This window comes from Onychomys torridus, chromosome 22 (assembly GCF_903995425.1).
Source record: "Onychomys torridus chromosome 22, mOncTor1.1, whole genome shotgun sequence".
Taxonomy (NCBI): Eukaryota; Metazoa; Chordata; class Mammalia; order Rodentia; family Cricetidae; genus Onychomys; species Onychomys torridus.
In genome coordinates this window covers 31,670,238-31,696,933 of record NC_050464.1, presented here as the reverse complement: position 1 = coordinate 31,696,933, position 26,696 = coordinate 31,670,238, and the positions used below count along the sequence as shown (strand labels likewise).

Genomic DNA, 26,696 nt, shown 5'->3' with positions numbered 1-26,696 from the left:
TCCAGAACCACCCAGTGAGGGGTTGGGGTGGGCTCAAGTGCTAACATAGGTGAGGCCCCAGGCTCCCCCTCCAGAGTTAGAAAGTAAAGACAGCACACTTGCTTGGACATGGCTTATACAGGGAGCACCGATGTCTCCAGAGCACAGTGCTGCCCCTGATGTACACACCTGAACACCGCTCATGCAACCCTGTGTTCCAGCATTCCCACGGTGGTCACACAGTCTGGGACCTTTATTTACACTCAAGTCCTTCCAGCCGGAATTCCTGCTTCTCCCTGGCAGTCACAAAGGGCAGGCCGGCACTGAGACAAGGAGTGCCAAGCCCCTTCCACTCTGCACTGCAGAGGCCTTCTAGCAGGACCTGCGGCCTGAGGCACTCGGTGTGAGCGACAGACTGAGCCAACAACATTCCCTTTCCTCATCATCCTACCCACTCACCCCCACATGACGGCCAAGTGAATGACAAACACCATAATACAAGAAAATGTTTTTATTCTACTACTCAGTTCCAGACAGCTCACAAATACACTGCCTCTGACCATACATGGAGTATATGCAGATATACTCTGATGACGTCAGCTAAGGAAGCAGCTGACACTCACGACACAGGTGGGGAGGTGACGACCTCTGAGGTTTCCTACATGAACTATTCTGTTAATGTCACTTACAAAATGGCAGACTACATATGTGTGGGCAGAAAGGCTGCTGAGTGTATCTCCTGACACTAAAGTGTAATAAACAGCAAATAGCCAACATTTACATGATTCACACCAAAATGATGACACCCAAAAACATGTTCCTTTTAAAGGACAGATTTATCAATAAAATAGTATATTTCTTTAATATTCTGCCTGATGCTTCATATGCTGTGGGGAAGTTAAATGTGAGTCTAGTCATCAGTCTCAGGGAGGGGCCTTTCCCATTAGCTTTTATTAATAAAAGAGTCACAATTAGGTCATAAATAAACAGGCAAATTATTAACCCCATGATTGAGGTTTATGAGGAACACTTGTTAAAACTCAGTTGGATGCACAGCCAAGTTCCACAGCACCCACACAACTGCTCCCTGCTCTCACCTGTGTCCTGCCCACCCGAAAAAGAGGCAGGCAGCTAGGGATGGTAGATGCAATGAACTCTACGCAGGAGCTTATCTTTCCATGAAGCGGGGAGAAGACTCAACAAAAGGGCAGACTAGCACAGAGCCTAAGAAAGGCATCTGAAACCAGGGTGACTGTGTGCTATAAAATGTCCCCGACAACGGACAGGGGCAAAGCCTGGGATCAGGAATCTACAGAACTCCACGAGTGCACCTGCCTCAGTCCTGGCACAGGAAAACAATGCTTATACTCATGAACCCCCAGGAAACACCCTAGAAATAATGCTGACCACTTCCGAGTCAGAACACAGCTGATGACAGCTGACAACATTTTCTCACCCCAGTTTTGCCATAGGAGAGGCGCCGACGGCAATGGCAGAGGCCACCCAGGGCATCACTCGGGCTGCCCATCAATCAGAGTGGCAAGCCTTCTTACTAGGTAAGACTCTTAAGTGTGGCTTTCCAGAAACCCCAGTCCCATGTGCTAGACGATTTTCCCCCCAAATATAAAATCCTATGTTTCTAATTTAAAAGGCTCAGCAGTGAGGGACCATGTGTCCAGTCTGCTCATGCCGTCACTCTGTGCCTGGGAAGGCCATGTCCACACACTGGCTACTCTGGCCCTGTGCCCTCCGACTTGCTCATGAACCAACTCTGCAACTTTCATTCCCACCATTTCAAATCCACACCTCCAACACCACACCTTCCCAGACACTGCACCTGCCTCCAACACACAAAGTGCCCTCTCCTGAGACCCTGCACCCACCCACCACACTTGACAGATCTGGGAGGCCTGGGCACTCATAGGGATCTGTTTCCTAGGGTGTGACAACGGGCTGGCTTCTAGGAGGGGAACCCGGAGGAAACCACTCGCTGTACTGAACACAGTGGGCTAAAAACGGGTCTTCTGCTCCGGGATCTTGAGCTGCAGGCAGAGACGTTAACTCAGTAGATCAGCTGGACAGCCAATCTCCGTGTGCTGGTGAGAGACATTGTCCCCAATGTCCAGAGTCTAGATATTACCACCCTCCCCAACACGGTTCATTGTGACAATGTGCTAAAGAGAATAGGGTTTGGGATCCTGGCTGTGAGTGCTGAACTGACCTCGTCACAGGTTTGTGAGAAGACTGCAGCCTCCACGTTCCCCTGATGAGGGAGCACGGCCAGGCCACGCTGTGCTCTGAAGCAAGGAGTCCAGTGGAGAAGGGGCAAGGATCAATACACGTGCTCTGAGAAAATGGTGGCCTCTCTGCTCCCCTACTACCTAGGGCTGTCAGGAAATGGGAGGCCTCAGAAAGGAGCGATTGCAGGGCAGGGTCCAGTCCTTCCTTTCAGGAACCGAAGCCAAAAGAATGTGACGGGAGACTGTGCCACCGTTTGGTCGTGAGCGGCAATCCGGATGCTTTCGTGAAACACGCTCTCAACGATAGCACCCAGCAGAGGGGGTGTCTCTGGAGAAGGCACTTACGGCAGCACATGAGCAAACCCTGCTGCTTGGTCAGAGCACAAGTGGCTGACTGGAGCTGACGGGGGTGGCCAGGACTGTGGCTCTTCGTGCTCAGCCAAGGCCCGATGAAGCATCATCACCTTTGCCCATCTGTGGCGCTTCAGGAACGAGCTTCCATCGGTCCCCAAACACACCCACCTTATCACACCAGGTCTTCGGGTGAGGATGGTGCAAAACGGGTGTGGTGCCAGAACAATTGGCTCAGAAGCTTCTAAACCACGCACTGGACATTTCTCATCTGACCCACCGTTTACACCAGCCGCTGCTGTAAGCAGCCTGGGCTCTTGCGGACTACGACCGCTTGCTTCCATGGCATGGGCGGGGCCGTCAGACAGACTGGTGGCCCCAGAGATGTCACCTCCACTACACACCTCACGCTCAGTCTGACTCCCTCACAGGCAGCCACAGAAGAAGTTACGGTCATTCCAGGCCGGAATCTGAGGAAGGCCTGGCCACTTCTGCCGTTGAGCCCTGGGGGACACAGAAAGGCCCAGCCACCCCGCTAATGAGGCTACACGGACACCCAAGAGAAGCAACCTGGAAGACACATTGAGACAGAAGCTCAGTGTCTCGGCCTTCCAACATCCCAAGTGAGCCCCACAGGACAGTGGGGGTCATGCCAGCCCAGCCAGGACTGAAGAAAGGGGGCGGGGCGGGTCAGTCAGGAACGAGTGAGGACCAAATGCCTCTCACTCACTCATTCAGGGGTCTTACTAACACAAGATGATGATTCCAGTGCAAAGACAACATGGTCACTTTTCCGAGAACAGCTTCTCTGTCCACACCTGAAGCCAAGAGGTCATCTTCAGAGGAAAGACTTCTCATTCGCCAATTCCCATGGCCTTTCAGCCACGACTTTTTATCCCGACTCTCATCACTGGCTCAATGACCATTTCACTGCCAAAGTGAACTGTCCTTTACTGGGTCAGTCTGCGTTGAATGTGCCCCAACAAATCATCTGCAGGGAGCGCAGAGAATCCCGATGCCGTGGTGCTGACAGGTGGGACGCTAAGGAACGGTTGGTCTTAAGGGTGGATTCATGCGGTCATCACCGATTTCCTGTAAAATCGAGGCCAGCCCTCACGCTCTCCCACTGGGTGTGGCACAGCCAGAGGCCCTCACCAGTGCGACCCTACAGCCTGGCCTCCAGGTCCCTGGAACTAAACCGTGAGTCTCTGTGATGATGAGCGACCCTAAGCAACCCCTGGCCGGTATAAGATGAGCAGTGGTTTACAGACTGCTGGCTTCTTGGGGGAGGCTGTTCCTGAATTTCCCCAAATCCTTTCTTCTTACAGGGGCCCATGATTCCCCAAAGAGAGAGGGGGAAAAAATCAGATCAGTTAAGGTCATAAAAAGAAACAAAATCCTGCCCATAACTAGAATTTGAGTCCCATAATGTGTAAAATGCAGAGCACAATTTAGCTGTTCCACAATTCAAAACCAATTCTATGAAAACCGCACTGTGGACAACGCAGAGCGGTTTCCCCTTATCCGAGGAAGGGAGGTGCGGATTAGACTCGAGACTCGTGCTCTTCAAACGGTTCCAAACTTCGCTTCTCAAAAAGCAGTCAGTCGACCCAGGCGGGCGAGCTTCTGAACACGTGGGTCCTAGAAACGTTCTCGTCTATTCTTGACATTTTTAGGGAAGGGGTGAAAGTTCGCATCTGAGGAAGAAAGCAGTTGCAACTTTTAGGGAGCACATCTATAAGCATGGAAAGCATCATACTCTCTGGAGAGTACTAGGCACTGGAACTAGGGTGTCACACACACACATGCTAGACAAATGCTCTCTGCTGAACTACACTGTCACTGACAGGAATTTTATCATGTAATACCATACTGTGTGTTTCTAACGTACCACACAAGCCTGTGTCACGCATATGGATCAACCATGGTAACTGACAGAGAGAGAGGCACCTCACAGGGAAATGACCCAATCAAAAGCCAGGGGAGCCATGCCCTCAGAGGCATGGCTGCTCCTGATGCCAAGAGACCAGAGGTAGCAGGGCCTATGCCACTCAAGCCCAGTTCTATCTGCAGGACAGTGATGGCTGCTCTTCATCGGGTTAAGTGCCAGCCCCACCCCCATGCACAGTTATCTGATCAGATTTTAATACTCAGTGAACTGTAAACCAAACCCAGCCTGGACAGGGATAAGGCCAGAGAAAAGAGGCTGGTTTGCAAAGCTCAATCACAGTACGTTTTGCTCTGGCATAGACAAATCACTGGCCTGTCTAGGAACGCTGTGCATCACAGTCCCAGACAGCACCGTGGCGTTTAGATACCTGCGTGCCGCCACCAGTGGGGTTCATCTGAAGCTCCTCTGCTGCTGCATGAGGCCCACGTTCTCGTAGACCCGAGCGCTGTCCTCCCTCATTCTGTAGAGAGGAAGAAGACAGACGCCTGAACTCCCACCATACCCCATCAGGCCCAGCTCTGTCTCCAAACGGACATCAGACAGACATGGGCAGTATCATTATGAAGTTGGAAAAGCAGCAGGGGCCTTGAGTTCTGTGCCTTCTGAGTGTGGATAGGGGAGAGGGGAGGCTGCTTGGAGGATAATGAAAGAGTTGGGTCATGTGCACACAAGACAGGAACTGTGGCCATTTCCAGCAGAACAGGTGAAGGCAGGCTCCATCACCTTGAGAGCCTTAGGGGAAGAACTAAAACATCAGAGGGCCAGCCTCCTTCTGCGAGGATGGGTAGCAGAGGAGTCTGTGTGGACCAGCAGGACAGGAGCTCTGAGCAGCCCCAGAGCCCAGGATCGGAGGTGTGCATCCTATGTGGGGACATAGACGAAGGGCAAGGCAGAGTGGCCTTGTCAGTCTCAGGAGAGCTTCGTGGGAGAGGTGCTGGCTCCCCAGCAAGTGACTGCAGCTGGTGGTTTAAAACCCAGCACCCCGGCAGCCTGCTGGGAAGACGACGGGAAGAGGGAGGGTGACTCAGAAGAGAACAGAAAGAGAATGTAAACACAGGCCTCTATCTGCTCTTGGAGCTGGGCAAAGCCAATAGTAAAGTCAGTGGGGCTTTAAAAGCCCACAGCAGAAGCAAACAAGCCAGATTCCAGGGGAAAGAGAAGGTAAATGTTATGGTGGACAGCGAGTTTGCCATATAGACCTCACAGCTGCTAGCCACATGACCAGGCTAATAAAGGCTGTCCTGACGGGTTTTATTTTAAATCAGGAACTGGCAAAGCCCTTCTGGAAAGAACCAGTGTGTGTGTTATGCTTTGGGGTTTTCCTTTCCCAGGCCATGGTGCATGAGGGGCAGAGGGGATGTGATGTGAGGGATGTGGCCAAGCCCTGGTGGACACTGAGCACTGCAGTGACAGGAGGAGCAGGGTGAGGGAGAGGGGTCAGTCCTCGCTGGGCCACCAGCCTGAAACTGTCACTGAAGTTGCAGGGACCCAGGTCTCCTAGAAGATAAATGTGGGTTCTGTCCGAGTCCTGCCTCTCATGGAGTCTTGAATGGCAGGCCACAGAGCACCAGTATGAAAGATTTCACTCCAGAATGGCCTCAAGAGATTTTTGCCTTCAAGAAAGTTGTAAGCATCAGCCCGTGGCTCCAGGTTCAAGACTGTGTCTCGCTGGGCAGTGGTGGCGCACGTCCTTAATCCCAGCACTCAGGAGGCAGAGGCAGGTGGATCTCTGTGAGTTCGAGGCCAGCCTGGGCTACAGAGTGAGTTCCAGGAAAGGCAAAAAGCTACATAGGGGAAACCCTGTCTCAAAAACAAACAAACAAACAAACAAACAAACAAAAAAGACTGTGTCTCTCTAACAGACACAGGGAGCTCTGTAGAGATGGGTGCAGCACGCACACTGCTGGTGAGACACTCAGAACCCTGAGACCTCCACAGCTGCTGATACCAGAGTTTCTGCAGTCTTCGGTGCAGTGAAAAAACAGCAAAGCTCAGGAACTAATTTCCTTTTTCCTTTCCCAGCTCAGTGCTACTTGGAGTCTGACCGAGAAGGCATGGTCCTTCAGCACTCCACTTCTGAGTGTCTCTAGCTCATCTCTCGGGCTAGAAGTGTCACACAGCTTCCTGTCACAGATGTACTATTAAAGTACCTCCCAAATTCCCAAACTATCAAGATGACATCATGCTGAATGCCTCTGGAGGCAAAGCTTTCCCAAGATCTGAGCGCTTCCATAAGAGGAACTCTCCCAGTTGCAAGGTCAGAGGTCACTGTGCTCTTAAGGCTCTGGCTGCAGTTACCAAGGCAAGCTGTCATGGGAGCTGAACAAGGTGCTGGAACTGCAGCTGTGCAGCAGCTGTTCCTTGAAAACACAACTGTCCTCACCACTGCTGGACACTGCTTTCTGACTGCACTTGGTGTATGGAGAGCTTTCCCTTCCGGGTCACTAACCACCAAGGAAGATGAGTCCTTCCTGGGTGTCCCTAGGCCGCCCATCACTTCTTTTCCAGCACATCTATCCATAACTGCCCGCCATTCCTACTGGGATGGACGGCTGCCCTTTTGGGTTTCTGTTTTTGTTTTTGTTTTTTTATAAGAACTCCTTTAAAAAGCAAAGCTAGGCCCGTGGGCTCTTGCTTTCTGACCCTTGGTTTAAAAACCCTGACTGGGCCAGGCAGTGGTGGCGCATGCCTTTAATCCCAGCACTCAAGAGACAGAGGCAGGAAGATCTCAGTGAGTTCGAGGACAGCCTGGGCTACAGAGTGAGACAGCCAAGGTTACACACAGAGAAATCTTGTCTCAGGGAGAAAAAAGAAAAAAGAAAACCTGACTGGCAGGAAGATTGGCAGACCATAGTCATGTCCACACATGAATAGAGAATTTATTTATTCTTACTTGTCAAGGAGTAACAACACATTGTAAGGGCCAGCACCTTCCACTGAAATAATGCCCCCTGCAAAAGGAAAACTAGATTTCCCTAGAGGACCCTGACCTGACAGGCTTAGGGTCACAGAGTCTGGAAAGCACCTGCCTACTGTTTAGGAACCTTGAAATTGTTTAGACATTGTCCACACAGTCCCTAGAGAGTCCCTCAACCCCAACCACCCCCATGGCACTATCAATGGGCAGCAAGCAGTCGAGAGGGAAATACTGCAAACATCTGCTGTTAGCTTTTACCACAGCTACGTTCCCACATCACTACTTACTCTGCACAGGGTGGTGTTGGGGTGCAAGGTGGCAGGGGGCTCTGATCGCCGCTTGTCTGGTCCACCAGAGAATACTTAATATTGGTATATTCATGTCCTTTCCTTTTGCTTTTCTGAAAGTTGGAAAAATACAGGTAAGAAGGTCTGTGAGTGTGTGTTCTAAAAGAATACAGGAACATAGGCTGGAGAGATGGCTTAGAGGTTAAGAGCACCAACCGCTCTTCCAGAGGTCCTGAGTTCAATTCCCAGCATCCACATGGTGGCTCACAACCATCTGTAATGAGATCTGGCTCCCTCTTCTGGCCTGCAGGGAGTATGTGGAACATGCAAACAGAACACTGTATATATAATATATAAATCTTTAAAAAAAAGAATACAGGAACAAAAAGCTATTTTATCAAAGGAAAAGAGACAAACAGATGAACATGTCAAAATCTTAAGAACACTGACATGCTGATCACACTGTCAGGAACTTGTCTCCTCCTCGACCCAGCCCCCTCCGGAGGGATGCTCTGGGACCAGGGTCCCCCAGAGCCCCTGGAGCTGCAGGAACACAGAAACTGCTCACTGAGCCAGGCCAGAGGCCCTGCTCCTAAGCACAGAGTTCCTGCTGCTTTGCACAGAGCTCTAATCACTTCGGTTGTGTGCCCACTCCACCATGTTAGGTAGACAGTAAGAAAGGAATTCGCTCCGGAAGGATTCACTCCAAGTAGAAATGCACGCAGGGATGGAAGGCACAATAATGCACTTTATTCCTTTAGCACTGAGGATGTCAGCCAGAGCCCTTGCACTCGGTTGGGTGTGTGCCCTTCCACTGAGACACTCCCCGACCCTGCAACCTACCTCCTGATACACGTCAGAAAAGGTCACAGCACCTTCAAGTGTGATTCTGACTTTAAGGATGTGGGAGGCAAGGAAACCAGCAAAGAGAATCAACAGGGATGTGGGCTCATCTCATGATGTCTCTGCATGTATGTGTGATATGGGAGGGCTCACACATGCCACACACAGGTAGAGAGCAGAAGATAACCCCGGGGAGTTGTTGGTTTGCACAGCAGGTGCTTTTACCCGCTGCACCGCCCCATTGGCTGGCCACCTTTTCTCATATTCACTGCAGACCGCCACTTCTCAAAGCGGAAGCTGTCAAAGGAGCAGCGGCACCGCCCTGACCTTAGCACTGCTAGGAAGGCAGGACGGCCATATTGAAGACCGACACACACCCGGATCCACCATCAGCTGCTCAGAGAGGTTAAACTGGGAGGCTGGAGACACAATTAGCAGTAAGTGCTTCCTACCTGGCTGCACAAGGCTCTGGGCTTGACCCCCTGGCAATGGAGGAAAGAAAAGATGCCACTTGATTCTCAAGAGTGAAAGTGACACTAACTAGCTAATCTTTAGAGAAAATGAAAAAGCATGTACTGGATGAACATCTGCATCTGTGTCTCACTGGGAAACCCTTGCACAGAAGCCTAAGAACTGGACAGGGGTAGCTGGAACATGATGCTCTTTATAAATGCCCAAGGGAACAAAAGAGTAGGATACGTCCATATAGTGAAACAGTATGCAGGAGAGGATGGTGTGCAAACAGATTCATATAAGATGCTCAGTGGAAAACACAAGCTAAGCAACAATAAGACACCGGGTCCCACTGGCCAACTACTGAACTAGTGAACAATGGTCTCTGCAGTTTCGAGTCAATGTTTGTGTTTCATTTATGTATGTACATGTGTCTGTTTGTGTGCATGCCACATGTGTTCAAGTGTTCTTGGAAGCCAGAAGAGGGCACTGGATTCCCTGAGCTGGAGTTATAGGCTGTTGCTATAACTGGCAACGTTGAGCGACAGGAACTGAACTCAGGAACTCTGGAAAAGTGGCAAGGGCTCCGAGTGGCTGAACCTCCTCTCCAGATCATGTACTTGCACTTTAAACAAAGTAAGTCACTTTGGGAACAAAGATGTAGCCCAGTTGGTGAATGCCTGTCTGCCCAGCATAGGTGCCCTGGCTTCCATCCCCAGCAGTACATTCACCACTCATGATCTCAGCACTAGGAAGGTGGAGCTCAGGGAGGATCAGAAGTTCAAGTTCATCCTCAGCTTCACAGTGAGTGGGAAGCAAGTCTGGGCTAAATGGGACCTTGTCTCTACATAAACAAACAAGTAAATACAGCACAGAGCTTGGGTTGCTCTGGGATCCCAGGGATGGAAACAGGTGATGGGGTGGAGGTGTCAAAGAGAAACTCAGCTGCACTGTCTCTACATTACCAGGTGGAGATTGACAGGAGCCCAGCAGACCCACAGCTACTCAGGTCTAGCACACAGACCATCGAGCACAGCACACCAGCCTGCAGATCACAGGGCTGTGCTCCACCACGGAGGCTGGGCCAAAGGAAGGAGGCAGCTGACACCTGACACAAGCTACTCACACCACAACACACTCCTCAGGAAGAAGTGCTGAGCCCAGGAGCTCAGGTGAGCCCTGGAGGAGGGGGTCCCTGTAGGAGACACCACAGCACAGGCCTACATTCTGCAGAGCCATTGCTAGTGTTCCCAGCCCCCTCTGGGCTAAGGCAAAGGAGGTGAGAGGAGCATTATCAACCTCATACCGTTACCCTCTATATCTGTGGCTCCTACAGATTCAACCATGAATCAAGAATGTCCACAGACAACGTTGTGCTGAGCATGTGCAGACTTTTCCCACAGTCAAGGCCTGCCTGGGCTACATGAAGGCCATGGGAGGACTGAGCGGGTTCTCTGCCAAGCTAAGCCCTCACACAAGGAATGTGAGAATCGGCAGACTTCGTGTCTAAGACTAAGTCTCCTTGGATGTTGATTGACAGCTGCATTGTGTCAGGAGTGGAAATGACCACTGAGCACCACACATGGATGTGCTCCCAGAGCAAAGGCAACAAGGCATCTGGAACAACAAACCCAGTCAAGGAGGTGGCTCCTCGGTGACTACTCTCCCTTCACTCTAGGGGAATGAGCCAAAGGAGAGTGAGAACACACCCTGGGACAGGGGAAAAAGCCACAGTGGCTGTGCTGAGCATGGCTATGTGCACACATGATCACAGCACTTGAGAGGAAGAGGCAGGAGGAACAGGACTCTAACCTAGTTTCTGGGCTGGAAAGACGTAGTGGCAGGTAAGAGCTCACACTGCTCCTGCAGAGGACCAGAGTTCAAGTCCCAGCACCCTCCTCAGATAGATCACACCTGCCTACAACTCCAGCTCCAGGTCTGACATCTCTGACCTTCATATGCACCTGCATTTGTGTGTACACACCTACAAATACACAGAATTATAAATAAAATATAAATATTTTAAATTGTGTGAAATCTCATCTCTGACACTGAAGACTGGAAGCGTAGATTGGGGGTGGGGGAGGGCAAAAACAGAGAGAAGCTCCACCCCATCAAAGCTTCGGCCAAATGTACCAACTATGTACATGCTGCCCAGCAGATCTGCAGAACTTTCTCACCTTGCATGACAGTCAAGTCATTCCCACTGACAGCAGCCACCCATTTTCTCCTTACTCAGAACCTTCCTGAAAGCCGAAACCACACACACACACACACACACACACACACACACACACACACACACAATGGAACAGCACTCAGCTTAAAAAGGCAACCCACCTGCAACACAGCTGAACCTGTGAACTCAAGCTGAGTGGGAGATGCCAGACACAAAAAGCCAAGCACTCCATGGATCCTGACAGACTCCTAGAAACTGATTGGAGTGAGGGGGGTGATGTGCGGGTGGTCAGAGACTGGTGGTGGGGAGACACTGGTCACAGGTACAAATCCTCAGATGTAACATTGTAGGTGCTGGAGGCCTTGTGCTCAGCACTAGACTGGACAAGGTAGAGTAAACCTGAACTCTGACAAGAGTAGATGCCAATGTCTCAGCACACACAGAAAGAAGTGGACTGCAGGGTGCTGGGCGCAATGATCCACCTGACCATGGCAATCATTCCACAGTGTTTCCACACACCAAAACAAAGGAGGTAATTGAAGAAATAGCAAGTGTCACTAGTCAAATGCTATGCTAATGTTTTTAGGCAAGAATTATTGGGGGTGGAAAGACCGCTCAGTGGTTAAGAACACTGGCTGGTCTTCCAGAGGACCCGGATTAAATTCCCAACAACCACATGTAGCTCACAACTGTCTGTAATGCCAGTTCCAGGAGACACAACACTCTTATACAGACATACATGCAGGCAAAACACCAAGGCACATAAAAATAAATTCATTCATTCATTTGTTTTTTTTTTTAAAAAAAAAAGGGGGGCCAGGTGGTGGATCTCTGTAATTTGAGACCAGCTTGGTCTACAAATCGAGTTCCAAGACAGCCAGTGCTACAGAGAAACCTTGTCTCAAAAAACAAACAAAAATATATACACATATATGAATATATGCATGTATCGATGTATAACTAGTAGGAAAAACGTACAGTGAGAACTAGGCTGCTTCCAGCCTCAAACATTCCCCCATCTCACGGTGGACATCAGCCCAAAGCTTGGGCCATGCTGACTGAGCACTGTGCCGCTGAGCCACGCCCTCAGTTGAGTGTGTCCAAATCTTTTATTTCCCGAGTGGGATGTACATGTATGAGTCTCAATGTGTGACTGTACGTACTTGTATCTGTGTGTGTGTGTGTGTGTGTGTGTGTGTGTGTGTGTGTGTGTGTGTACTCGTGTGCACATGCACGTGATTCCTGTAATAACTCCCAAGTGAAGAAACATAACTGTTAACCTTCAAGGAGCAAAGCTAACCTGATCGTCTGAAATCAACTCAGCAATGGGCCCAACACAGAATGGCTGGAGTTTCAGGACAGGGAGCAACTGGCAGCTTCCCAACTATGGAGGGCAGAGTGACAGTGTGACAGAGAAACTGCTCACATGAAAGACAAGCAAAGAAACATGACTGCCACACACATGGTGTGACCCTGACCGCAGGGCGTACAGCGTGTAAAATCTGAATGTGGTGTGTGAGTTATTTTACCTCTGGGGGGAAGGGGGTGTATGTGCAGGCATGCCTGTGCACATGCACATGAGACCAGGTGCCTAAGGAGGTCAGAATTGGGGGGAAGGGGTTGGATCCCCTGGAGCTGAATTTTAAGCCGCCTGACATGGGTGCTCTACAAAAGCAGTACATGTCCTTAATCTTTGAGCTACCTCTCCAGGCCATTTATTTAGTTTCTTGCTTGGTTTTGGTTTTATCAAGAGAAGAACTAACTAATGGAGCCCTGGCTAGACTGGGATTTTCAACCTTCCTGCCTCAGTCCCCAAGTGCTTGCTTGAGTTACAGAAATGTGGGGCTGCCCTGGTATACTTGTGTGTGGTACTGGGATGGACCCCAGAATCCTGGAGGGTGCTCCCATGCTGGGCTACAGCCCCAGTCCTGACCTGAGGTTACAGAGACCTTCTATCCATGTCTGCTTCCTCAGCTTGGTAACTGAATCACGACTAGGCAACAGAGTGTCCTTATTTTTTTGAAAATACATACTAACACATTAAAAGCAAAGAGGTATAAATACATGTAACTTTTTAAACGTTCCCTCTTTAAATATTACATACATTTTAAAGTTTAAAGAGAGAATGATGGCTTGTGTTAACATCTTAACATTCAGATAAGTTGGGTAAAGAAAATATCACACACTACTTTTACAAATAAGGTACTTACTACTATAAATGGAAAATTTTTTAAAACCTCTCAACCCAACCACAGAGACAAGAAGCCTGTTATACATAGACACTTATGACTGTCCCCTATGCTCTGTCCCCGACACCCCGTCTGTATTTCTTTCTTGCTGGCAAGTGTGTTTTCTGCCTCTCTCTCTCTCTCTCTCTCTCTCTCTCTCTCTCTCTCTCTCTCTCTCTCTCTCTCTCTCTCTCTCCCCTTCCTGTCTCCACCCAACTGTCCCTTTCTTGTTTTCATTTAACCTTCTTTAGCAAATTCTTTTACTCCCAAAGGGCCTTAACTCATCCGAAATTGGAAAATGACTACATTTCGAAATAATTCATTATCCTGAATTAGTTTTGTCCTGTGGCTTAATTCAAGGATCTGCTTGACCTGAGAGGGAGCCATGGTGGTGGGTGAGATCGCCAAGTTCTCCTGCAGAGGGAAGAGCAGTTCTCCACAGCAATGCTGGGCAGCACAACTACACATCCTGCTCCAGGGATCTTCGGGTCCGTGCGCACCTGTACTAACACGCACAGACCAACACATGGACACAGGCTCACCCCTATCTAAAATTAAATTTAAAAATAAGTGGGGGTGGTTCTTTTCATCTGTCGGTGGTTTCTTTCTCATGTTGTTTGTTACTTTTGCAACCGAGTCTCACTCAGCTCACACTGACCAGGAACTCAATAACACATAGCCAAAGATAATCCTGAATTTCTGATCCACCTGTTTCTACCTCTCAGTTCTAACACAAATCCAAATCCAAGTGAAACAGAGAACTCCTGAATTGTTGCTGACCAGACTTAGCAACCATGGTGCCACCTCTTTAAATTTATTCTCTGAGCATCTCTTTTAAACTATTAATGGTCCCAATTAAATGTAGCTGGAAGACATGTATAAAAGAGCTCCCGAGTAACTGTTTACATTTAGAGGTGGTCTGGGGGTGCAGATTGGTGGTGGAGTGCTAGCCTACTGTGCATGAAGCCCTGGGTTTGCTAAGTGAAGAAAGAAAAAAAAAAGCTTACATTGAATTCAGATTTAAACCACTGAAGTTCAGGATAGGTGGCTGTCAATCACATGACCTCACATATGTATGCACACTTGATTTCTCAATGTGTGTACAGTGAACCACCTAACACAGGTGTCTGGGTGAGTACCTAAGCTCAGGAAGGGACACTTCCCTCTGGCTCCCAAGGCTGAAGAAGTGGTTCTATTACTCCAGGCCAGGTACAGTGGCACCCACCTTCATCCAGCACTTGGGAGACAGAGGCAGCAGCACCTCAGTGAGTTCAAAGCCAGCCTGGTCTACATAGTGAGTTTCAGGCCAGCCAGGGCTACACAGTGAGATGGTCTTTTAAAAAAATAATAGAGCTACCCATTAAGAGACAGCTTGCCACATTGTGACCTGCACTGAGTCCCCTCTCCTGGGCTTTCTGGACGGCAACAGCAGTAAAAAGGACAAATGTGGTTAGTGTTCAGATACCACCCATCTGCTGCAACACTATGGGGTTCAGGAGGGGAATAAGCAAAGCGCCCCAAAAGAACAGCTCTCCTCATCTCCCTCGGCTCAGCGCATCCTAATTAACTCAGCTTTGTGTCTGTTATGAATAGCCTCACATGGAAAAGCTCCAACTGCACACTCTTCATTATGCACAGCTTATTAAAATTGAAATTCACTGTTTCAATGCAGCCAAATCCGTGGCTCAAACTGCCATGCTCTATTAAGAACAAGGCATTCATTTTACAAGATGGAATCAGGAGAGACCAGCCTCGATCAAAGCTGAAGCAGGCTGGAAACTGCAGGCCCTGAGTTCTAAGCCTGGCATGTTAAAGTCACTTTCTTTCTGTATGGCAGAGCCTTGACTGTCAGCTCATGGTGCACACTTCCCTGAGCTAGGAGGCAAAGGATGAGACCACAGGGTGGGAATGTTAACCTTTCCAGATAAAGAGCTGGTGCTCTGAGAGCACAAGTCCAGGTAGCCTGGACTGGAGCAGAGCCAGTCCCTCGTTCCATACCTGCTCCTCCTCAATCCTGCGCTGCAGCGTCTCGATGTAATGCTGGACGGCCATGTAGATGAACCTATACTGTGCTTCTGTCTGGACCATCCCTGACCTCTGGGACCGAACCATCTGAATGGTTTTAGGAACATCGATGTCACAGTCCACACCTGCAAAGCAAAGATCCTGAAGCTGCAGGAGTGCATGAGGCCAGGCTGAGCTGCGGGCACCCACTTCCACAGCAGGAAGGGACACAGAGCTAGTCTTTCCCACACCATCAGCCATGGGGGATGCAGCAGGACTCCTGAACCAATGCTCAGGACAATGCCAGAAACTGCTAGGACAAAGTGCCACCCCACCCCACAGGCAGGGAATGAATGGCTGGGGGGCCTCATGACAGGGGTAACAGAAAGCACAGTGATGGGGCCAGAACTCTACAACACTGTTTGACAGTAACAGCTGAACAAGAGAACTCACTGAAAGTGAATCTCTTTTTAAATCATATTTAAATGACAATCTCCTTCTCCTGTGAATTCTCTCTCCCAGGCTGTTTTCCCTGGCTCTCTCCTTTTACAAACTAGAAACAGGAACTGTGGCTTCTTGTCCTCCAGATGACCTACCTTTCTCTCTAATGATGTCAATAAGGATATCAATCACGATGAATGTTCCTGTCCGGCCGATTCCAGCACTGTGGGGAGAAGAATAAACAGCAGGGATGCTGGAGTCACTTGTAGGGGTTTCACACTAAGAACCAAGCTATTAATGTCCACAGGCTCTGCTCTCTGGGTCTAGAAGATGCTGGTCACAGCTACACACCAACTCCTCCCCACCCCATCCCTAAGGTGTCAGATCCCTCTGTTCCTGATATAGGCCTGTAGGGTATCCTTGCTTCCTCATCCATGGAATGGAGGGATGACAATATCTCTTGGGGGCTTGCCATGAGGTTCACAGTGCTGAGCAACACATGACATCTTTTCTCTACTCCCAAGTTTAATGCAACTTTTACTTGAAAACAGTTGGACATATTATGGCTCTTCTGAGCAGAGAAACTTGCCCACAGACTCGTGACTTCCTGTCTTAAAAGGCCACAGCAGACATTCAAAGGAAGAAATGTGTGTTCCTTTCTTTCTTAAGTAGCCATCTAGCTAAAAAACATACATTAATGGTGATTTAAAGACAAAACAAACAACAACAAAAAAGAACTGAACAGGCCAGCACTTGGGGGGCAGAGGCAGGGGAGTCACTGCATGTCTGAGGCCAACCTGATCTACATAGTGAGATCCTATCACAAAATGACAATAACAAAAACAAACACTGAATAATGAAAGCTTCACTCATTTCTAGATTGGCTCACCATGAGAGTTTAGGAAACCTAATCACGAAGCCCACACCCTCTGCCGTGGTGACCCTGGAACAGCCTCCAGAGTCCCACATGGGAAGTGACTGGGTGCTGGACATGCAGAGTGCTGGGAAGGGTGGGTCACATCTCCAAAGAGAACAGACCTCCAAAGCCCCGAGTTTAAAGAAAGCAAGCTGGGTTGTCACCTGCAGTGAACCACGACAGGGCCTGCATCCACGATGCTCTCCTGCTTGTGGTGGACCTCCTCCAGGAAGTCCAGCACACCTCCAGGGTCACTGGGCACGCCATGGTCCGGCCAAGTCCGAAAGTGGTACTGCCAGACGGTTCTCTCTGTATTTCCCTGGAGTAGAGCCAAGAAAAGCCAGAACAGAATTAAATAAATCAAGGGTTCAGGAATCATGGCCTCTAAGCTTTCCTAGAACCTTCGAGAATGGAAAGCCCAGAATCTCTGGCTCCCAGGAGCACTCGAGAGCTAATGGGCCAGCCTGGAGGCAGCGTCTGCCTATCAGGTGATCTAAGACATCCAGCATGGCAATTTGTTCTCTGCTAACTGCAGCCAAAACATAGCTTTGAGTCACCAGAACAGACCACATTCCCCTTCTTCCTCAGTCAGGTGGCACTCAACTCCAGAGGCAGCTGAGGTCCCTATGGATGGCAGCCTGGCAAACTCTGGCTCCTCTCAAGCATGTTCTCCACTGTCCTCTCATATCATCCCCCTTGGTGGCTCACACAGGCATGCATGCACACCCATTACAGCACCGTCACAGCTGGAAGATGGGCTCTGTGAATTAGATGGTGAGACCTGGGCTCAAATCCCGGGTGGCCCCTTACTGTAGAGTCACTGTTGCATAACTCAAACCCTCAAATCCACTCGCAAAGAAATCTATCACACTGAGGGATTAAAGGAGCTGAACAAAGCTTCTCCCAGCAAGCAGGAAGTAACCAGGGACTGAGGACATCCTGGCTCTTCTGAGTGACAATGGCCAGAGACCAACAGAGGCACCAGGACCATGGGACCACAGAAAAAGAAAAGGAAGAAGAGAGGGAGGGAGGGACAGAGGAAGGGAAAGACAGAAGGACAGAGGAAGGGAGGCTACAATAGCAACCAACACTGGTGAATTTTCTTGCATCCAGGACTCTTGCTATGATTAAAAACTCTCTAGTGTGCTACACGAATTTAATCCTTGTCGTTACTAAGTGACCTGAAACTCAGACAGCTTCGTGGGTCACAGACAGACCAGCAAGAGAAACGGAGCATGCACAGCCTCACTGTGCAGCAACACCCATTCTAGACCAAGGCATTCTGTACATCAGCGCTGTACAAGTAGGTGATCCGTCATCGTCAAGGCAGGAGCCAGAGGGCTCCATGTCAGCCTCCACGTCAGGGTAAAAGCACACATGTGCCAACATCCCCCAGATCTCCCTCTCAAAACCTCCTGGTAAGCAAGATGAAGCAAGACCTGCGGCATTGTCTCAGTACCCAGAGACAAGTCACACAGCAGTCACACCTTTCAAAGGAGTGGGGGAGGGGAGGGGCAAGACAAACAGCTTCTCACCAGCACCAAGGGAAAGAACCTGCCTGCTACTCAGAGACACTCACAGCCTGGCAGTTCATCATAAAACCTCACAAGAGGGCTAGCAAAACAACTCAGTGAGTGGAGGCACCTGCCACCAAACCTGACAACCCAAGTTCAATCCTCAGAATCCTTGCGGTGGAAGAGAACCAAGCCCTCACAGCTGTCCTCCGACCTCCACAGATGCGCCATGATGAACACACCTCCTGCAGCGTGAAACAGATCCCTTTCTGCTCATCATCAGCCCTAGCTGACGTTCCCCCTGCCCTCCCAGACCACAGGGCAAACAGCCCACCCACAATGCACTGGGTCATTGCCCTCTGCCCTGCTTCCCTCATACCTGCACTTCCATGGCTCAAAGGCACTTCCACAGGATCCCTTCTGCTCCTCCTGCAGCCCACTCCGTAAGTCTGGAGCTGAGGGTCATCCTGTGCTCACCACCAAACCCATCATTGTCCTCTACAAGGACCCCAAGCCAGCCCTCTGCTATCCAGCCCCCCTGCACGGCCCCAGCCAAACCCCACTATCTCACCACCCTAGGCAGCAGCCTCCAATTGATCCTAAGCTCCACTGCAATGGCCTCAGGCCCTCCAGTTCGACGGGGCAGAGGGTAAGTGCCAGCTCCAGCTGGCTATATCACTAAGGTAAATATCAACTCCTTCCCGACCCATCTCAACACACTGTGTCCTTTGACTTGGCCCTAACTGCACTCTATAGCGACATATTGGGGCATGTGATTCCTGGGCTCGAAGTATTCTAGACAGTGGAGTGTAACTTGAGGGAGGGGGGCATACCTATGTTACCACTCCCCAGCTCTGTCTCCAGCAAGGAGCCCAGTGCTAAAACAAATGTATGGACTCATAACTGTCCAGACACCTGATGGACATGCCCACTCAAAGGCTCAGCTCAGTGCATCCGGAAGGAAGTAGATGTCCACACAGCAGGTCTGTTTCTGGCTTTCCTCACATTTGACATAACTCTATTGTCCAGTCAGACTCAAAGTTCTAAGACACCTTTGGTCTCTCTTCCCCCTTCAATAGCCAAACTGTCCCGATGCCCTGCAGATACCTTCCCAGGGGCCTGACACTGCTTCTCTTGCAGTCTGTTCCCAACAAAAGGCATAAGTAGAGCAGGAAAACCCACTGCTGGAGATATGGAGAGCTGGCCAAAGGCCTAGACTAACATAAAGGTCTCCTAGTAGGCCTCCTAGCTAGTAGTCACATCCCCCCACCCCCACCCCGTCCCAATCCAAGGGTTGTAGAGACCTCCCCACACTCAGCTTTCCACCTGTTCACTGGGCACAAGAACTGAGACAAGCTCCATGTGGTGAAGATCAAAGCTCTTAACAGAGTATCTTCAAACCACATGGTAGAAGGAGAGGACCAATTCCCATCCACTGTCCTCTAACCTCTATGCTCATGCATGCACATATAAAAATAAAGAAATATGCCGGGCGGTGGTGGCGCACGCCTTTAATCCCAGCACTCCGGAGGCAGAGGCAGGCGGATCTCTGTGAGTTTGAGGCCAGCCTGGGCTACCAAGTGAGTTCCAGGAAAGGTGCAAAGCTACACAGAGAAACCCTGTGGGGGGGGGGGGGGGGGGGGGATGGATACACTTGAATACGCAGGAGGCAGGTATTGTGGGCCACACCTTTAATTTCAGCACACAGGAGCCAGAGACGGATGGATTTCTGTGAGTTTGAGAGGAGCCTGGTCTATATTGCAAGTTCTAGGCCAGCCAGGACTACATAGTGAGACCCTGTCTCAAAACAAGTAAATAAGCAAAATAAAATAAAATAAAAATACTCAGCCAGTCTGGTGTCACACACCTTTAATTCCAGCACTAGGGAGGCAGAGGCAGGGGGATATCTGTGACTTTAAGGTCAACTTCTCTCTGTAGCCAATTCTAGGCCATCCAGGGATACAGAGTGAAACCCTGTCTCAAAATAATAATAATAATGAACATAAATAAATAAGCTAATTGTTTTTTTAAATAATTCTTCCCAATGTGACCTAACCCAAGAGTATTTCCTCAACACCCTCCCCCCCCCCCCCCCCCTATATCCCATTTTCCTGCAGTCAGGACTTCAGTATGTGGCTCAAAGAACACCTGTGCCCAGAAGGCCCACTCAGAGGCCCACCCCCACCCCAGCTCACCTGTGCCCAGAAGGCACACTCAGAGGCCCACGCCCACCCCAGCTGGGGAAGCCACACTGTGCACATCTGCCTGAAGCATGGCTATCTGTGTGCAGGGCTTCTCACTGTGCTGAGATGGAATCCACTTAGAGAACAAGAGTGGTTTCCTCCATCTTGGAGTCCCCAAAGACATCAAATTAAGCCCTTCTAAATATGAAATAAAAATGACTCCAAATCAAATCCTGTTTTGTTTTGGAACCAGCCACTCCACGAGCAATCCTGAGCCACAAGCCATGACAAACAGCTGACAAAAGCAGGTGGTGGCACACGCCTTCAATCCCAGCACTCGGGAGATAGACAGGCGGAACTCTGTGAGTTCAAGGCCAGCCTGGTCTACAGAGCGAGATCCAGGACAGCTGGGGCTGCACAGAGCAACCCTGTCTGGAGAAAAACAGAAAGCTGCCTCGCTGACCTTGATCACAGACAGGTGCTCCTGCTCCCTCTGCTCTCTCTCCTGCATGGCTCCTCCACATGACATCTCAGCAAGTGTCACCCTCTGGGACCCTCCCCTACCCACCCTGTCTCATGTACCAGTCACTTTTTTTTTTTTCCAAATAGGGTTTCTCTGTGTAGCCCTGGCTGTCCTGGAACTCACTCTGCAGATCAGGCTGGCCTCAAACTCACAGAGATCCACTTGCTTCTGCCTCCCAAGTGCTGGGATTAAAGATGTGCACCACCACCCAGCTTACCAGTCACTATAGAACACATCCCAGGAGCTGAAGGCCAGCAGCTGGGAGTTACATTTACCTACATCTCTCCAGGCTCTGTGAGTGCAGGACCTGTGCCTGTCTTGCTCACTAGGCACAGAAGTGTTCAACTGGGCCCAGCACTTACGAGGCACTCACTACGGTCAATTCAATCAGTAAGTGACAGAACACAGGACAAAGGCTGAGTGTGGACAGGGCGCCACAAATGACTGTGAACCACAGAAAGCCACAGTCTCTAGAATACGACAATATACTTACTTGTCCAACCTTGGAGAGCTTGAGTTCTCTTAAGGTATAGTCATGAGCGGCACTTTCTTTGACGTTCCTAACACGCATGACCCCATATTCTTTGAGTGCATACTCATCAGGCCAGTACTTGACACACTTGCTCTGGAAGGGACCAAGAGAGAGCCTGTTAGTGTCCAAACCCTGAACGAAGCCCAAACAGCGGTGAACAACTGTCCAGTCCTGCTCTGAACACCAGCAAGGAGAGGGGCCTACCTCCTCCTTTAGGTTGCCAAGAACAGAGTAATTCAAATAAGCAAAACAGGCCAAAGGGGAGGAGGAGAGCAGATGCAGCACATCAGCCTGATCCCCCCATCCCCAACCCTCACCCTCTCCCTGCCAAAGTAGAGTCAACACCTGCTTATTCTGCTCTGAGGATAAAAGAAGCAAAGTGGAAGGAACCAGCCAATGGAAGACTGTCCCCTGGCAAGCAGAATTTCCAAACCCAGCACTCGACCAGTCATTCTGAGGGGAAAGCCGATGCTGACACTGTCCCATCGCTGCTCTCTCTCTATCCGGACTCATCTTAAAACACACACACACACACACACACACACACACACACACACACCAGCTTCCCAGAACTGAGAACACAGCTGCAACAGCCCCTGACTTCGAGAACAGGTGGGACAAGCACACTCCACATCACTTCCGGCACTTGGAAGGCAGAGGCAGGTGGGTCTCCAAGAGCCTGGGGCCAATCTGGTCTACATAGCAAGTTCCAGGGCAACTAGAACTGCGTAGAGGGACCCTGAACTGATGGAATGAAAGCTGAGTGTGCACACTTGCAGCCCCAGAAGGCAGAGACAGGAGAATACTTCACCTTTAAGGCCAGCCTGATCTACATAGCAAACACCAGCCCAATGAGAACTATATAGCAAGACCCAGTCTCAAAATGAACAAAGAGCCAAGAACAACAAAAACAGAGCAGCCAGTGGAGAAAGGTAACAATGATGTAAAGGAAAAAGGTCTCATCCAGCTGAGGGATGAACTTGCATCTACCAGGTGATGAGGCTGGGGCAGAGAGAGCATCTTCCGTTTCTCTCTTTCTGGAAGCGGTCACCCACGACACTCACTGTCTAAAACCAACACCACCAACATCAGCAAAGGAAATCTGCATGAGGACTAAGAACACCGGGCAGCTGCAGGTGACGAGAAACAGGAGCACATTAATCAGGGGTTAATGCAGAGAGTACCCTGAGGCAGGAGAGGTCTCTTATTCTAAATCCAACTGTGCATCTGTGTTTGACAGGTCTGACAGGATTCTAGCATCCCCAATGGAATGATGCTGGTTTCTGGACAATCAATTCAGAGGACTGCACTAGTCACTACAGAGAACACAAAATCATCACATTTTAGCTCACTCTCAACACTTGCAAGCTGCTGCCCTCTACCCGGTTTTCTAAGTGTTGCAGAGGAGCTGTGCAGGAGAGGTGTCTCAGTCTGGCTTTCTGTCTGTGCAGTGGGGACTCAGGCTGTGCACACTCCCAGGTAAACGGAAGACCAGGTAAAGGATGTGAGGACTAGAGCAGAGCATCGGGCCCATCTCTGCCCGATCTGTCTGCTCTAGAGTTTCCAACCACATGTCTAATAGTGGCTGACCTGATTCCTTGGCTACAGGCCCAAGGTGACTTCTTACACCTCCACCGAGCAGGAGCCAGGACTGGGAGAAGCTGTAACTGCCCAGGAACTAAGGACACCTGACATCACTGCCGAAAGCATGCAGAAGTGCACCACCCAGAACCCTGCACAGTCACGATCCTCGGCTGCCAGGCTCAACTCCCAAAAGCCCATCTGTCTTGGGTTAGCTTCTACACAGGATTGTAAAATTGTATGCAATCTTTATATAAACCAATAAAGGATATCCAAACAAAAACTCTAGCCACAACACCAATAAAAACCAAGATACTTCCATATTAAAAACCTGTAAGTTGATTTCACTTTTAGACGATGCGAAGACAGCACATTCTTTCAAGGAGATGCCTGCCTTCCTGGAGATGTGGCATGCTGAGTTCTAGGAACCCACAGCATCCTAAGAACATGGGGAGCTCAGCTCAAGGCTATGAGGCTAGGGAGTGGGGTGGGGTATGACAGTTCTAGAGGGTGGCTAGGTGGCTGATGCAAAGTAACACATATACACAGAGGCCCAACAATTCTTGACATCTAATCCAGACAAACACAGGCCACAGTCTGCGAAGAAATGAAGGAAAAGAACAAGACTGTTCAGCTGAGCAAAACCACACTACAGCAGCTAGAGGATCGGTTTGTCCATAGCACAAAACACAGGGCTACAGGCCAAATGTGTACTAACAGTGGAAGACACTACCTATCCAATCAAGCACCACCAAGAAGCAAAATGGAGCCACTGTGAGAAGACACAGTTGGGGGTGGAACCCAGCACAGAAGAACCACACATCCAAATACCTCAAGAACATTTTATCAGGCACTGGGGACAATGGGAGCACACTGGCTGAGCACACATAGAGCAAAGGGATTGGGCAAGGGAGCAGGGGGCGAGGGGCGGGGTGTGTGTGTGTCCGAAAAGATGACGGTGCATACCTTCCCTCTCTCCACCTCCTTTGTGGTCATGACAATGACTCGAGAGTTCTCCTGGAACACCATCCTCCAGAAATCATTCACGGTGTTCTGCAGGCAGCCCTGAGTGGCAATGTAACTCTTTTTGGGCTTTGAATTGTTGCACTTGGTTTCAAATTCAGGCTAGAAATTAGGAAGAAAAGCCTCAAACATTTGAAAGACGGTGTCACAGGCACAAAGACACTAGCGACATAAGACAGAAAACACAGTCCGAATAAAGCTTACCATGATGATGTTCGCGTTGATGTAATCAGAAACAGGCTCGTTGGGATCCCCATCGTGCAGGACGACCCTGGTGTGATCAACTGAGGAGAAAAAGATGACAGTTAGCCTCAGAGTTCCAGTACCAGCCAGGCAGCCTCCAGCCAGTCAGTCTAACGGAAGTCCTTCACAAGAGCAACTGGAATGTGACAAGGAAGTCCTTCACAAGAGCAACTGGAATGTGACAAGGCGCGCCATGGTGCTTTCTCAGAACTCCCTATCTCTATGATGCTGTGGGGTGCAGGTGGGGTACAAGATTCACCACGGAGAGGCAGACATCGGGTGCTGAGAACCTTCTACTTCATTGTTGTAACTTCTTAGGAGTCTAAAAGGTTTGGGTGCCTGTTTGTTTTCTTCCTGTTTGGGTTTGGTAGTAAAGGTGAGGATTGAACCCAGGGCCTGGAGCATGCCAGGCAAACACTGTGCCACTGAGCTATATCCCCAGCTGGTTTTTATTTTTAAAAAGAAGATTAAAGTACCAACAATGATGTCTAAGATCTTCAAAGTCATCTAGGGAAAGAGAAGTGGGTCAGAGCAGAGATAAAACAAGGCTGCACACAAGTTGGCTGTTGCTGAAGCCAGTGAATAGGTACCCTCAGCTTCTGTTTGTTAATCTATTTCAAATGCTCCATAATAAAAGGTAGAGTGAAGAGGCAGAGTGCAATACAGTATCTGTAAGACAGGGTTCATATAGTATCAGCTGTCCTCATCTGTACAAAAATACATTATTGGTATAAAAATCTGAGTGCTCTATAAAAAACAACATATTTTACAATAGGAATTAACAACAGGGCTCATAGGATGCTGCAGGCCCAGAATCATGGCTACTCACAAGGATGAAACAGGAGAATCACAGTTCAAAGCCTGCCTGGGCAACTTAGAGAAACTGACTCAAAACAAAAAGGTCTAGTGTAGCAAGGCCCTAGGTTCAATTACCAACACTTAAATAAAAAGGCTCAGTGGAAATATCTGATTGGATCATTAGTTAACACAGCAGCAGGCAGGTCATTTGAGAAATGTTAAGGAACTGCTTCCTTCAGCTTTTCCTATAGCTGCCCTTTACAATGGGCAGCAGCAGAGCTCTAAGAGGAGAAAACTTAGAAACAAAAAGAATGAGGTTCCTCAAGGCCAGAACCCCTCTACAGCTCCACACACCTCTCTGCAAACTCCTGTTTGCTTTTCTCGTGAGAACGCCTCCTCCCCATCCCATCCTCACCTACAGTCAGATAGCCATGCGGAAAACACACATACACACACACACACACACACACACACACACACACACACACACAGAGCGAGCTTATAAGAACTCATGAGCTGGGCGGCAGTGGTGCATGCCTTTAATCTCAGCACTGGAGAGGCAGAGCCAGGAAGACCTTTTTGAGTTCGAGGCCAGCCTGGTCTACAGAGTGAGTTCCATGACAGGCACCAAAGCTATACAGATAAACCCTGTCTTGAAACACCAAAAAAAAAAAAAAAAAAAAAAACTTATGAAGCAGCTTTGACCAGCTGAACTGTGAAGGCAATGTTTCCTAATTCTGTTCCAGCAGTCCAGCAGAACCCCCCACACCCAGAGGCACACATCTACAGAAAGCTCTGTCTCTAAGTGACACAGCATCAACTTGTACATCAGATTCCGCTTTCTTTCCTCTTCTCTTCTTTTAGATAAAGGATGTATTTATACTGACGTTCTAAATGTTGCCTCTCCCCCATGAAAGCCTGCACAGACCACCCGGTTGCAGGGCTTGCATCATCAAAAGATGCCAAGAACACTACTTTGGGGCCTGGGTGGCTGCTTCTCCCACTGCCTGCTTTCATGCAAGTGGTGCACACAGACATCCAGGCAAAACACACATTCACATAAAGTAAGATGGGGGAGGGGGGAACCCTGCTTCAGATGGGCCTTCAGGTGCATGTCTGTGGTCCCAGATATTTAAGAGGTAGAGGCCAGAGCATAGCAAATTCAAGATCTGCCTGAGCTACTGAGTAAGTTCAAGACCAGCCTGGGAAAACTAGTGAGACCCTCTTATAAAATAAAAGGAAAAAACAGGTGGGTGTTTAAATTCAGTCTCTATGTTCTTGCCATTCAAGCACGAAGACCTGGAGTTTGATCCTCGGAACTCACTTTTAAAAGCTGGGTGTTGTCAGCACTTAGGAGGCAGAGGCAGGTGGATCGTGGAGTCCCAGGATCATGGAGTTCCAAGCCAACCTACTCTACAGAGTGAGTTCCAGGACAGCCAGGGCTACACAGAGAAACCCTGTTTTAGGAAAAACAACAACAACAACAACAACAACAACAAGCTGGGCATTA

At 49.5% G+C, this 26,696-nt stretch overlaps 1 protein-coding gene across 2 annotated transcripts in view; it reads right to left on the bottom strand.

Moving 5' to 3' along the window:
* Positions 1–475: 475 nt before the first annotated feature.
* Positions 476–26,696, bottom strand: part of Ptpn11 (protein tyrosine phosphatase non-receptor type 11) — a 65,029-nt gene continuing 38,808 nt past the window's right edge. Inside the window, exons 8-16 of one of the 2 annotated variants that reach the window (XM_036171843.1) lie at positions 24,350–24,429; positions 24,089–24,247; positions 21,503–21,634; positions 16,954–17,120; positions 16,029–16,096; positions 15,427–15,578; positions 7,726–7,838; positions 4,889–4,981; positions 476–4,267 (exon numbers count right to left, since the gene is read on the bottom strand). In XM_036171843.1, coding sequence (XP_036027736.1) covers positions 4,912–4,981; positions 7,726–7,838; positions 15,427–15,578; positions 16,029–16,096; positions 16,954–17,120; positions 21,503–21,634; positions 24,089–24,247; positions 24,350–24,429 — 941 coding nt within the window. In that variant the 3' untranslated portion in view covers positions 476–4,267; positions 4,889–4,911. The remainder of the gene's footprint in view (positions 4,268–4,888; positions 4,982–7,725; positions 7,839–15,426; positions 15,579–16,028; positions 16,097–16,953; positions 17,121–21,502; positions 21,635–24,088; positions 24,248–24,349; positions 24,430–26,696) is intronic. The other variant, XM_036171844.1, reaches the window with a different exon arrangement.